The sequence below is a fragment of the Theropithecus gelada genome, chromosome 14 (assembly GCF_003255815.1).
Source record: "Theropithecus gelada isolate Dixy chromosome 14, Tgel_1.0, whole genome shotgun sequence".
NCBI classification, from domain to species: Eukaryota; Metazoa; Chordata; class Mammalia; order Primates; family Cercopithecidae; genus Theropithecus; species Theropithecus gelada.
Window position 1 is genome coordinate 12,385,737 of NC_037682.1, and position 13,400 is coordinate 12,399,136.

General features: G+C 49.0%; 1 protein-coding gene across 1 annotated transcript in view; it reads right to left on the reverse strand.

Moving 5' to 3' along the window:
* FADS2 (fatty acid desaturase 2) overlaps positions 1-13,400 on the reverse strand; it is a 39,376-nt gene that overhangs the window by 14,925 nt on the left and 11,051 nt on the right. Inside the window, 3 exon segments of the mRNA XM_025356195.1 lie at positions 4,148-4,273; positions 11,976-12,077; positions 12,170-12,367. Coding sequence (XP_025211980.1) covers positions 4,148-4,273; positions 11,976-12,077; positions 12,170-12,367 — 426 coding nt within the window.

The window sequence follows — 13,400 nt, forward strand, 5'->3', positions numbered from 1 at the left end:
ACCTGTAGTCCCAGCTACTCGGGAGGCTGAGGCGGAAGGACGGCTTGAGCTCAGGAGGTTGAGGCTGCAGTGAACCAAGATTGCACCACTATGCTCTAGCTGAGGTGACAGAGCAAGACCTTGTCTCAAAAAAAAAAAAAAAAAAAAAAAAAGAAAAGAAAAGAAAAGAAAAGAAAAAGAGAGAGAGAGAGAAAGAGAAGGGGAAAGGCACCCCACTACGAACTTCCAATGAGTTAAGTGCCAAGGATGAATGAGTGAGTGTGGCTCCCAAGTCATCCAGACGGTGGCCTGGGAGATGACAGACAGCCCAGCCCAGGCCAAGCCCGGGCTCAGGAGCACTCACTGCCTCAAATGGAGAAGCAATGCCACCTCATGGGGCTGCCGGGAAACCTGGCCGACTCTGGAGAAGAGTGAAAGCCGAACATCATCCTACCCATACCCCGTTTGGCAGAAGTTAAAGATTGAAACACGAAACCTTAAAGAACTGAAAATCATATGTATGAAGAACTTTCTAAGCACACAAGAAATGAATCTCTGCGGGAAGTGAATATACTTTGCTACATATGACAAAAAGAATCCTCCTGGACAGCATCAATAAGACCAAAAGGCAGAAAACGAGGGAAAGGGCTCTACTGCCGAGCACATGCTATTCACAGTTCCACGTGCTGGAGCCGCCTGGCTGGGCTGCTTTGCTCATCTGTCCCCAGAGATAGGAGCTCTGGCCAGTGTCCTTGCTCTGGAGACTGGGATAGCGGCTTGAGACCCTGAGGCCTGGCCGCCCCACCTGGCCCTGCTGTGGTGTGTGGGACTGGCATGTGACAAGTCCCATCAGACCCACCGTCACCATCAAGAGACCAGAGTTCCCTCCAGGGCAGCCGGGTCCTGTGAGACCCAGCACAGGCCAAAAACCAGGAACCCGGGAAGCACCAGTCCTTTCCCCATGAGTGAGAGAGGGGATTTCCAGAACACTGCGGCACTGACTGGGGACTTCCAAATGCCACTGGTAACTGGCCAACCAGATCCTCACAGCCTCCCACCCCCATCTCCTGCCCCAGAGCCAGCATTCCAGAAGTGTCAGGGGTGAGAAGATGTTGGGAAAGGAGAGGCTTCTCTGGCCACCACACACAAGAAAGACGCCTTCGTGCCAGTGCAGCTGGCGGGACTAGACTTTCTTTGTTAGAGACACAGAGAACATCTGTCAGGACAGCCAACAGCTCTACACCACAAAGCCTCCCTGATACAGCCTTTGTCCCCACTTATCAGAAGACCTCAAGTTCACCAGTTCCGTTATCTAGACACCTCTAATTAAAGCTGGCAAACGGTTTCCTAGAAGAATAACAATAGCCTGTACTTTGGCAGAAAATAGAATCCCTGGCAGCTTAGAGAGGCTTCCAAAGTACAGAACTGTGGCTAATTTCCTGCGAATTGGCCATGTTACAGAAAAATCCATGTTACTGCTCAGATCGCCTCACGGGTGGAAATGAAATAAGAAGAGGGCATACAAACCAGAACTGGGGAACCAGGCTGTCTCTTCGCCTCGTTCCAAGCCTTAGGCGCCAACGCTGTCGGGAATACTACTTCACTCAGGGCGCCACTCCTTAGTGAGAGAAAATTGGCCTCGCTTGGCAAATGCTGATTGAACCCTACTCTATGCATGGCTTTGTGGCTCCTGAGATCTGCATAAAAGCCACAAGGATCTTCTAAACCTTCATTTTCATTATTAATGTATTTTCAAAAAGCAGCGAATATATTTATTTTTTTTCTTGTAAATTAGGCCCTGAGATAGAGGCTCTACATAAAAAAAAAAAAGAATGTATTAAATAAGAACATTTTTTGTGGGATGCATTGTTGGGGCTTTACTTCAAAAGAAATTATGGGCCGAGCACGATGGCTCACACCCGTAATCCCAGCACTTTGGGAGTCTGAGGCAGGTGGATCACGAGGTCAGGAGTTCAAGACCAGCCTGGCCAGCATGGTGAAACCCCGTCTCTACTAAAAATGAGAAAATTAGCCAGGCGTGGTGGTGTGCACCTGTAATCCCAGCTACTCAGGAGGCTGAGGCAGGAGAATCACTTGAACCTGGGAGGCGGAGGTTGCAGTGAGCCAAGATCGCGCCACTGCACTCCAGCCTGTGCAAGACAGTGAGACTCTGTCTCAAAAAAATAAATAAATAAATAAAAGAAAAAAAGAAAGATAAAAAAAGAAAGAAAGAAATTATGAATGACTAACACTCAATTTTTCTGCCTTATAAAATAATATAGGTCCTGTTATGGTTCAGAAATACAACAGAATACTATATGGCTAGAGGGAGATGAGACCTGGCTACATGAACTGGTGGGGAAGGGCATCCACATTCGTAGAGGTGGCAAGTTGCAGGATACAAGGTAGAACTTTTTTCTTTTTTCTTTTTTTGTTTTTGAGACAGAATCTTGCTCTTCTGTCCCCGCTAGAGTGCCGTGGTACAATCATAGCTCATTGCAGCCGTGAGCTCCCAGGCTCAAGTGATTCCCCTACCTCAGCCTCCCCTGCACGTGGGACCACAGACGCACAACACTACACCTGGCTAATCTTTTGTATTTTTTGCAGAGATGGGGTCTCACTTTGTGGCCCAGGCTGGTCTTGAACTCCTAGGCTCAAGCAATCCTCCCACTTCAGCCTCCCAAAGCACTGGGATTACAGGTGTGAGCCACTACAGCTGGCCTAAAATTTTTGTTTGTAAAGAAACAGATATATGCATGTTTATACATACATAAAAATATCTAGAAGACTATATAGCATCTTGTTAACAGTGGTTACCCTCAAGGGCATAAAATTTGGGGCAAAGAGGAGGTTTGAGAGACTCACTTTTTTTTTTTTTTTTTTGAGACAGGGCTTTGCTCTGTTACCCAGGCTGGAGTGCAGCGGTGTGATCATAGCTCACTGTAGCCTCAACCTCCTGGGCTCAGCTCAAGGGATCCTCCCACCTCAGCCTCCCCAATAACTGAGACTAGGCACATGCTACCATGCCTGGATTTTTTAGAGACGGGGTCTTGCTGTGTTGCCCAGGCTGAGACTCATGTCTTAATTCTGGATATTTCTATGCTGCTTAAAAGTTTATACCAAGTGTGTTCTATATTTGTAGTAATACAATGAATTAATATGAAAATAAGATGGTGTAGTAAATGGAAGGCAATGGCCTAGCAATCATAAGGTCTGGGGCCTCACCCTAGACTGGCCACTAAATTACATGACTCTCTCGGTTGGGTGCGGTGGCTCATGCCTGTAATACCAGCACTTTGGGAAGCCGAGGCAGGCGGATCATGAGGTCAGGAGTTCAAAACCAGCCTGGCCATGGTGAAACCCTATCTCTACTAAAAATATAAAAATTAGTCGGCATGGTGGTGCATGTCTGTAATCCCAGCTACTTGGGAGGCTGAGGTAGGAGAACTGCTTGAACCCAGGAGGTGGAGGTTGCAGTGAGCCAAGATTGCGCCATTGCACTCCCGCTCTGGGCAACAGAGCAAGACTCCATCTCAGAAAAAAACAAATAAATTACTTGACCGTGAATGTGTTCCATCCTCTCGCCAACCTTCAATTTCACATCCACTGGTGAAGCAGATTGGACCAAGCCATGTTGAGGCTCCTCCCAGTGTACAGGATGATGATTCTCTGAATAAGGTTTTCTCAACATGAGCTAGTCGGTTGGCAACCAAGCTTGAGCCCCTGAAATCCTGCCTTCCTGCTGAACTGGAACAAGATTTCCCTCTACCCTGGGAAGAAACAAGCCAGAAAATGCTCTTCCTGGCCTAAGGGCGGGCGGGAGGCATCTACCATTCTAATGAGGAGCTGAGTCCCGTATTTACAGGTGAGGCCATTCCACATACATTCCAGCCGGAACAATTCAGGGTACCTAGGAGAGGTGTCTGTGTAGCAGGAGATGCAGACCTGGCTGGCTGAACGTTGGCCCTCTAGGCTTCCTTCCCGGCTCCCTGCTCAGGCCAAACACTTCCTAGGTCAACACCATCCCCTTAGTCATACCCCAGTGGGCTGCCATTCACCCAGACCAAACACTTCCTAGGTCAACACCACCCCCTTAGTCATACCTCAGTGGGCTGCCATTCACCCAGGCCAAACACTTCCTATGTCAACACCATCCCCTTAGTTGTACCTCAATGGGCTGCCATTCGCCCAGGACAAACACATGCAGCATGTTCACATCGGGATCCTTGTGGAAGATGTTAGGCTTGGCGTGGTGCTGGAAGTGGCGATGATTCCACCAGTTGGCAGAGGCACCCTGTGGGGAGAGAGGGGTTGGGATGACCCATACAGGCCACCAGAGAACCAAGCTCACCTGTGACAGGCCCTGCTTACGAGCAGTTCCCAGCACCTTCAACTCTCAGGGACAGCATCTCAGGCCCCCACAAGGTCAGAATCCAGCCCTGCCATGACTGAGCTCAGAGCATGGGCCAGCCCCAGATGGAGTGAAGTCACTTTATCTCTCTAGGCTTCCGTTTCCCCGATCATAAGACAATGATGGCGGGTGAGGCGTGCTGCTGTGGGACCACATAATGAACGCTCCAGCAGGTGTGGGAGCTGGTCTCTGCCTCTCCGCCACCAAGTGTGGAGCCAGAGCTGTGCGAGGTGAAGCCGGGGTTTCAGGGATAGAGAGAACTGGTCCCTGCTATGTGGCCCAGAAATCTCCCTCCTGAGTGTATATCCAAGAGAAATGAAAACATGTCCACACACTAACTCATAGAGGAGGTTCATAGCAGCATTCTTCAAAAGAACCAGAAGAGCAAAAACAACACAAGTGTCCATCAACAGATGAGTGGGTGAATGAAGTGCAGATTAGCCACACGATGGAATATTGTTTGGCTGTGCCATAAAACAGAACGAATCACTGACACTTGCTACAACACGGATGAGCCTGGAAAACATGCTAAGGGAAGGAAGGAGCCACAAAAGACCACATATCGCATGATTCCACCGACATGAAATGTCCAGAATAGGCAAATCTATAGAGACAGAAAGTTGAGCAGTTGTGTAGGGCTAGGATTGGGGTAGGGGAGGGAGTGAGGGGGTTGGGATGTGATGGCTAAGAAACCTGGGATTTCTTTTGAGCATAGTGAAGACGCTCTAAAATTGACTATGACAATGGTTGCATAAATCCGTGAATATACTAAAAGTCATTGATTTGTCTACTTTAAATGGGAAAACTGGCTGGGCGCAGTGGCTCACACCTGTAATCCCAGCACTTTGAGAGGCAGAGGCGGGTGGATCACTTGAGGTCAGGAGTTAAAAAGACCAGCCTGGGCAACATGGTGAAACCCTGTCCCTACTAAAAATACAAAAATTAGCCGGGCGTGGTTGTAGGCGCCTGTAATCCCAGCTACTCGGCAGGCTGAGGCAGGAGAATCACTTGAACTGGGGAGGCAGAGATCACACCACTGCACTCCAGCCTGGGTGACAGAGGAACGGGATAACTGTATCTCAATAAAGCATTTGGAGATTGCAGTTGTGCTGCTATGCTGAGGGTGGGTCCTGAGATTCATGTCACACCAGGAAGGCTGAAGGGAGGGCTTAACAAAAAACTGCTAACATGAACAAAAAGAACTTTCCTGTTTCTAATACTCAAATAGGATCCCATGAGACAAGATGCATAACATGGATATTTCTTTTGAGGCTGCAGATTTCCATCTCCTCAGCTCAGAGGCATGGCCCTCAGCAGTTGCCCAGCGACAGACGAAAGAAAACACACTTTCCTGACCCTTTAGCATCACGACTATTCTGGTGAGCTCTTGCCAGATCAATGCTTTGGCTAAGGGTCTGCAAAAAATGCCTATCTGCTAAACAAACATTTCACTTGGGAGATGCTTTTGGCACAAACACGGTCTATGGACAAATAGCCACGGGTGGGAACAGCAATGGACAGCTGCGACCTTTGCAGTGACCTCAGGCCCCTGGAAACAGGCAGGCCTCAAAACCCATGAGAGAAAGAGAGAGAGAAAAAAAAAAAAAAAGTCAGAGTGAAAGCTTAGAGTCTTCACTTTGGGAGGCCGAGGTGGGTGGATCACTTGAGGTCAGGAGTTCCAGACCAGCCTGGCCAACATGGAGAAACCATCTCTACTAAAACTACAAAAATTATCTGGGTGTGGTGGCGGGTACCTATAATCCCAACTACTCAGGAGTCTGAGGCAGGAGAATCCTGTGAACCCAGGAGGCGGAGGCTGCAGTGAGCCAAGATCGCACCAACGGCACTTTAGCCTGGGCAACAGAGCAAGAGTCCGTCTCAAAAAAAAAAAGAAAGAAAGAAAGAAAAAGAAAGCTTAGAGGCTTGAAGAATCAAATGATGCATTTGTGTTTGTTGTCAAAAGGAACAAAATTCCTGGGAAGAATCAAATGGAAAAATCTCTGGCACAAAGAAACCGAGGAGCAAGGCATGAAACGAGCAAGCTTGATGTTTGGAGGATACCAACCCAGAGATGTTTATTGAGCAAATAGATGGAGGAAAGCAAGACGGGCCGACAACAAGGAGCCAGTGAGGTGGGGCAGTCCCGGCTCTCCCTGGACTCGGGATGAGATGTAATGAAAGCATTTTTTGTTCATGCTACTCCTCTGCTGTGATTCTCTTCCATTCTTTTTTTCATTTTGAGATGGAATTTCGCTCTTGTCACCCAGGCTGGAGTGCAGTGGTACGATCTCACCTCACTGCAACCTCCGCCTCCCAGGTTCAAGCGATTCTCCCGCCTCAGCCTTCCGAGTAGCTGGGATTACAGGCGCCCGCCACCATGCCCGGCTAATTTTTATAGTTTTAGTAGAGATGGAGTTTCACCATGTTGGCCAGGCTGGTCTCGAACTCCTGAACCCAGGTGATCCACCCACCTCGGCCTCCCAAAGTGCTGGGATTACAGGCGTGAGCCACCGCACCTGGCTTCTCTTCCATTCTTCTTCGCCAGGTGAAGCCCTGCTTGTTCTTCAAGAGCCCCTCCTTCCGAGCACCGGGAAGCCCCCCTTGTCCTGGAACAATGGCCAGCTCCTAGTTTCCAGAATGTGGTGCAGATATTGCCTACCCTAAGCCAGCTGCCATGCTCTGCCTGGGAGGTGAACCAAGAGACAAAGCTCTTGTCCTCAGGGAGCTGCGAGGGAGGGTCTGGCGTCATCACACCAAATCCAAACTGAGCTGGAGCCAGGAAAGCTAAGTGTCCACGCAGCTGGAGAAGTTGGCCAGGCAGAGTGAGGGGTGCTTTCCTGACAGAGGGAAGAGCCTAGGGGAGGCCCTGGGAGGGGAAGGGGGAGTGTGGAATGTTCCAGAAGCCAGAGGAAAGCTCCTTGGTATAACTGTGACCAGCAGTGCTAGGCGGAGCCATATCAGAGACTGAGGCAAAAAAAAAAAAAAAAAAAAAAAAAGCACTCCTGGCTTCAATGGAAGCAAATTCATCGATAATATTTTCAAAGTCTACTTTTTGCCTCATTTCATTTTCTTCTTTTTTTTTTTTTGAGATGGAGTCTGGCTCTGTCGCCCAGCCTAGAGTGCAGTGGTGCGGTCTCAGCTCACTGCAACCTCTACCTCCCGGGTTCAAGTATTCTCCTGCCTCAGCCTCCCGAGTAGCTGGGACTACAGGCGACCACCACCACGCCCAGCTAATTTTTTGTATTTTTAGTAGAGACAGGGTTTCACCGTGTTAGTCAGGATGGTCTCGATCTTCTGACCTTGTGATCTGCCTGCCTCGACCTCCCAAAGTGCTGGGACTACAGGTCACCGCACCTGGCCTCATTTCATTTTCAGTGGAAAGAATTGCTGAGTTTGATGGTTTCTGTTAACCAAGCGATTAGCTTAAATAATTTTTAATTTTATTTTTAATTTTTGAGATAGAGCCTCACTCTGTTGCCCAGGCTGGAGTGCAGTGGCACAATCTCTGCTCACTGCAACCTCCACCTCCCTGGTTCAAGTGATTCTCCTGTCTCAGCCTCCCAAGCACCGGGATTACAGGCGCGCCATCTCGCCTGGCTAATTTTTGCATTTTTAGTAGAGACAGGGTTTCACCATGTTGGCCAGGCTGGTCTCGAACTCCTGACCTTAAGTGATCTACCTGCCTCAGCCTCCCAAAGTGCTGGGATTACAGGCTTGAGCCACCACACCCGGCCGAGCCAACGTGCCCAGCCTTAACTGATTTTTTTTTTTTTTTTTTTTGAGACGGAGTCTGGCTCTGTTGCCCAGGCTGAAGTGCAGTGGCCGGATCTCAGCTCACTGCAAGCCCCGCCTCCCGGGTTCACACCATTCTCCTGCCTCAGCCTCCGAGTAGCTGGGACTACAGGTGCCCGCCACCTCGCCCAGCTAATTTTTTTTGTATTTTAGTAGAGACGGGGTTTCACCGTGTTAGCCAGGATGGTCTCGATCTCCTGAACTCATGATCCGCCCGTCTCGGCCTCCCAAAGTGCTGGGATTACAGGCTTGAGCCACCGCGCCCGGCCAACTGATTTTTTATTACATTCAAATGAAGCAAAAGTATAATAAACTCTGTTTTGGTATAAATAAAGCATTTACACTTAGAACGTTATGACTTTTAATACATCAACTTCTTCATTGTTAAATATTTTTTCAACTACTTTAATGCTCTGGAAAAAAAACCATCCATTAAAAATTGACACACGAACATGTATAGAGGGGTGCATGCTTTTCCATTTGCCTCAGTTCATCCTGATCTTTATTTAAAATTTTGATATTTTGTTCATTGTGGATTGTTTTTGCATTAATTTTGTTTTTTTAAAAAAACAAATTGCAGGCCAGGCACCGTGGCTCATGCCTGTAATCTCAGCACTTTGGGAGGCTGAGGCAGGTGGATCACCTTAGGTCAGGAGTTCAAGACCAGTTTGGCCAACATGGGGAAACCCCGTCTCTACTGAATATACAAAAAAATTAGCTGGGCGTGGTGGCACACACCTGTAATCCCAGCTACTTGGGAGGCTGAGGCAGGAGAATCACTTGAACCTGGGAGACGGAGGTTTCAGTGAGCTGAGATCACGCCATTGCACTCCAGCCTGGGTGACAAGAGTGAAACTCCATCTCAAAAAAATAAAACCAAACCACGTTGCATTAAAACATAATTTTTCTTGAAAACTGAATTTGTCTGGTGTCCCGTTAGATTTTATACCCTAGGCGAATGTCTTACTTGCTTTACTCTAATCCTGGCCCTGGTGGCCTGAGATGAGGCTGCAGAAAGGCTGGTGATGTCCATTACAGATGCAGCGCCCAGATGGCACTGGGCCTTTCAGCTTGCATTTGTTTATTTAGAGATAGCGTCTCACTCTGTCATCCACGCTGGAGTGCAGTGGTACCATCACAGCTCACTGCAGCCTTCAAATCCCAGGCTCAAGCCATCCTCCCACCTCAGCCGCCCCAGTAGCTGGGACTACAAGCATGCACCACCACTCCTGGCTAATTTTTTTATTTTTAGTAGAGACAGGGTCTTGCTATGTGGCCCAGGCTGGTCACAAACTCCTGGCTTCAAGCGATCCTCCCGCCTTGATCTCCCAAAGCGCTGAGGTTATAGGCGTGAGCCACTGTGCCTGGTCGAAGTTTGCATTTTATCCTAAGTACAGTGCTGAACTATGAAAGAGTTTTAACCTCAAAATAATATTTGTAAAAGATCATACTCTGGAAGAAATGTCTGCTGGGCGTGACACGGGCTGAAGGCAAACAGAAGGTCAGGATGTGGAGAACTCCCAGGAAATCCCATTAGCAGTGCAGCTAACAGGAAGAAGGGGGTCCCAGCCTCTCACAGCCCCTGGTAACCTACTTACAGGTCTCTCCAGCTTGTGATAAGACATCTGAGTTGGCAAGGCCCTGGAGGACCTCCCTGCAGCCAGTTCCCTTTTTCCCAGTGATGGGAAGAGACACAGACCTACAAGATTTTTCTCCATGGTTGTGCACCTGCTGAGTGTTGGAGCCAATTTTGAGCAAGCTTGACCTCCCTACTCTGGGGCACCCCTGAGTGAGCCGCATGTCCATGTCCTTGGCCTGGCTCTGTGACACAGCACCAAGGACATAGCCAGTGGGGGCTGTGGGCCATGAGTGGAGCCCACATCCCCAAACCCAAGGACCCTATTTGCTGTCATCCACGTTCTACATAGAGACCAGTCCTCTCTCCTGGCCCCATCCCCCACCTGACGCAAGAGCTGTGCTCTGGGGCCCCTCAAGGACCGAGGGCCATTGGATAGGAACGGTCCCCCCTGCCTGGCCCCTGCCCAGAATCTGGAAGCAGGACACAGCCCATCTTTGTTAAGTGTGTGAGGGCTAACATGGGTCAGGAGTTAAATGTTACTTTGCCATACTGAGGAGGGTTTGATCCAACAGAGAAGAGTATAAAATGAAACAAAGCACTGCACTATGTGCACCCTCTCCCTTTGCCCCTGAGATTCTGGACAGAGACCAGGTTCTCAGGCCACTTCAGGCTCAGGGCCAGGCAAGCTGCTCGCTGCGAAACTGGTGACCAGCTCAGGGGTGGTTGGCCGCCAATGGGATCTGCAGCTGGCAAGCCAAGGGCCCCGTTGTGGTCTGGGTGGAAGAGGGGATAAGCTACACTCGACATGAAGCTGTTCCCTTGCCAGGGTGTGGAGGGATGGAGTCTTTAGGACCCCGCTTTTCTCAGGAAGCAGGTACTGTTAGGTTGGGCTGGGATGGGGACGGTCTATTTCAGAGAGCAAGTCGGCAAAGATTCATTTTCAAAACTGAGGAGATAATGCCTATCAGATCAGAACAAGGCCATTGGCAATTCCAGCTCGTCTTTCTACAAACGTGCTGAGCCTCTGTGGTCTGCTTCCTCATCTAGGCGGAGGTGAGAGTGGAACTTCCTTAACTCCTGCGCTTCTAACGGCTTTTGTCCTTTGGGCCAGTTGATCATTCCATAGTTTGGTGTCCCCTATCTGAGGCCTTACAGGATGACATTTACTTTTTGTACCATGCTTATTTCCAAAGAGTATTTGAAGTGGCTTAACATAAAGGACTCATATATAACAGAAGGCTAAAATAAAGATAAAAGCATAAATGCCAGATGAGGAAGGAAAGAATGGGTGCACCAAAAACGCAGACTAAAGATAGTTGCTGTTTCAAATGCTGCTTTGTACCTCTTGGCTTCTGAGGGGAAGAGAGGAACATAATGTGTTTCTTTCTTTCTTTTTTTTTTTTTTAGAGATGGGGGTCTCACTATGTTGCCCAGGCTGGTCTCAAACTCCTGGGCTCAGGCAATTCTCCTGCTTCAGCCTCCCAGGTGGCTAGGATTACAGGTGTGTGCCACTAGACCCAGCACAATGTATTAAAGAGCTCATATCCCCAGTGAAAGGAAGCATACCAACTCATCAAAAGAGACTGCTACTGGCTGGGCACGGTGGCTCATGCCTGTGATCCCAGCACTTTGGGAGGCCAAGGCAGGTGGATCACAAGGTCAGGAGTTCGAGACCGGCCTGGCCAACATGGCAAAACTCCATCTCTACTAAAAATACAAAAATTAGTTGGTCATGGTGGCAGGTGCCTGTAATCCCAGCTACTCGGGAGGCTGAGGCAGGAGAATTGCTTGAACCTGGAGGTGGAGGTTGCAGTGAGCCAAGATCACACCATCGCACTCCAGCTTGGGTGACAAAAGCAGGACTCTGTCTCAAAAAAAAAAAAAAAACTGCTACTTTACTGTCCCCAAATGAAAACAGATTTGTTAGATGAGTCCTTAGCTAAGGAACATCAAACAATACAACCCGCTGAGCCAACAGACAAGAAAGGGTGTGCCTGTCTTCACAGTGAGCAGTACACTGTGTCTTCATGGGTCGGAACTGATCCAGAGACGGGGCTCAGGAAGCCAGCAGAATAGAGAGTCACCATGGCCCACAGCATAGGCACACCTGCCTTGTCACCCTGCAGCCTCAGAGCACTGAGCAGAGAGGAATCCTGGTCCCTCTGTCTCAACTGCTGTCCAACAGGACAGATGCCCAGGGCTGCTGACATTTACCTTTAAGTGGCCAATGACGAACTTGTGGACGAGGTGGTTCCACTTGGGTTTCCTGTAGACAGACAGGTGGCCATAGTCGTGTTGCAGCCATCCAGCTTGGGCCTGGGGAGACAGGGTCACACAAGCTGTCACAGCCTCAGCAAACAGGCACCAGGCCTCTGTTAGCTGGCAGAGGTGAGGGTGTCACGCCTCACCTGAGAGGTAGCAAGGACAAAGGCTGTGATGAGGGTAGGAATCCAGCCATTGCCAAAGTAAAAGACAGTGAACCACGCGATGCTCTCCAAGGCAATGATGTGGGCCAGGAGGAGGAGGAAGAACACGTGGTTGGTCTTGAACAGGTTCATGTCCTCAGCTGTCTTCTTCAGGGCCCGGAAGTCCTCAATGATCTTCGACTGTTGACCAAGAGCACAGGGAAAGGATTCAGCCACCAGCCACTCTGGAGGGAACATATGTCTCGGGCTGCCATTTCAACAGCCAATGGACAACCCAGAGAAGCTGTGGCAAGAGGGGCCAAGCCACAAGCCTCCACCCTGCAGGAGTCCCTACAATAGGTGCTGTTGCCACATGCCCCACACAGCCCTGGGCCCTGTATATTTGTCACAGCTAGGTAAGAGTGACAGAAAAAGGCTTTGACTCAAAAGCTTGCATTTTGTACACCCTGTGTTCATAGCAGCTCTATTCACATGGGAAAAAAGGTAGAAACAACCTGAAGATCTCATGACGAATGAATGGATCCACACCACCTGGTCTATCCATGCTATGGAATATTACTCAGCCTTGAAAAGGGAGGAAATTCTGACACATGCTACAATGTGGGTGAACTTTGAAGACATCATGCTAAGGGAAACAGGCCAGTCACCAGGGGACAAATACTGTATGATTCCATATACAGGAGGTCCTTGGAGAGGTCAAATTCAGAGACAGAAAGTAGAATGGTGCCTGCCAGGGGCTGAGGGGTGGGAGAATGAGGAGTGAGTGTTTAATGGATGTGGAATTTCAATTTGGAGAAGATGAGAACTGATGGCGGTGATGGTTACCTAACAATGTAAATATGCTTATTTAATGCCACTGAACTGTGCACTTCAAATGACTAAAATGGTTAACCACACTTTTTTAAAAAAGAAAAGTTTAATCCCAGCACTTTGGGTGGCTGAGGCGGGCAGATCACCTGAGGTCAGGAGTTTGAGATCAGCCTGGTCAACACGGTGAAACCCCATCTCTACTAAAAATACAAAAATTAGCCAGGCGTGGTGATAGGCGCCTGTAACCCCAGCTACTTGGGAGGCTGAGGCAGGAGCATGGCTTAAACCCGGAGGCAGAGGTTGTGGTGAGCTGAGACCGTGTCATTGCACTCCAGCCTGGGTAACAAGAGCGAAATTCCGTCTCAAAAAAAAAAAAAAAAAAAAAAGAAAAGAAAAAGAAAAA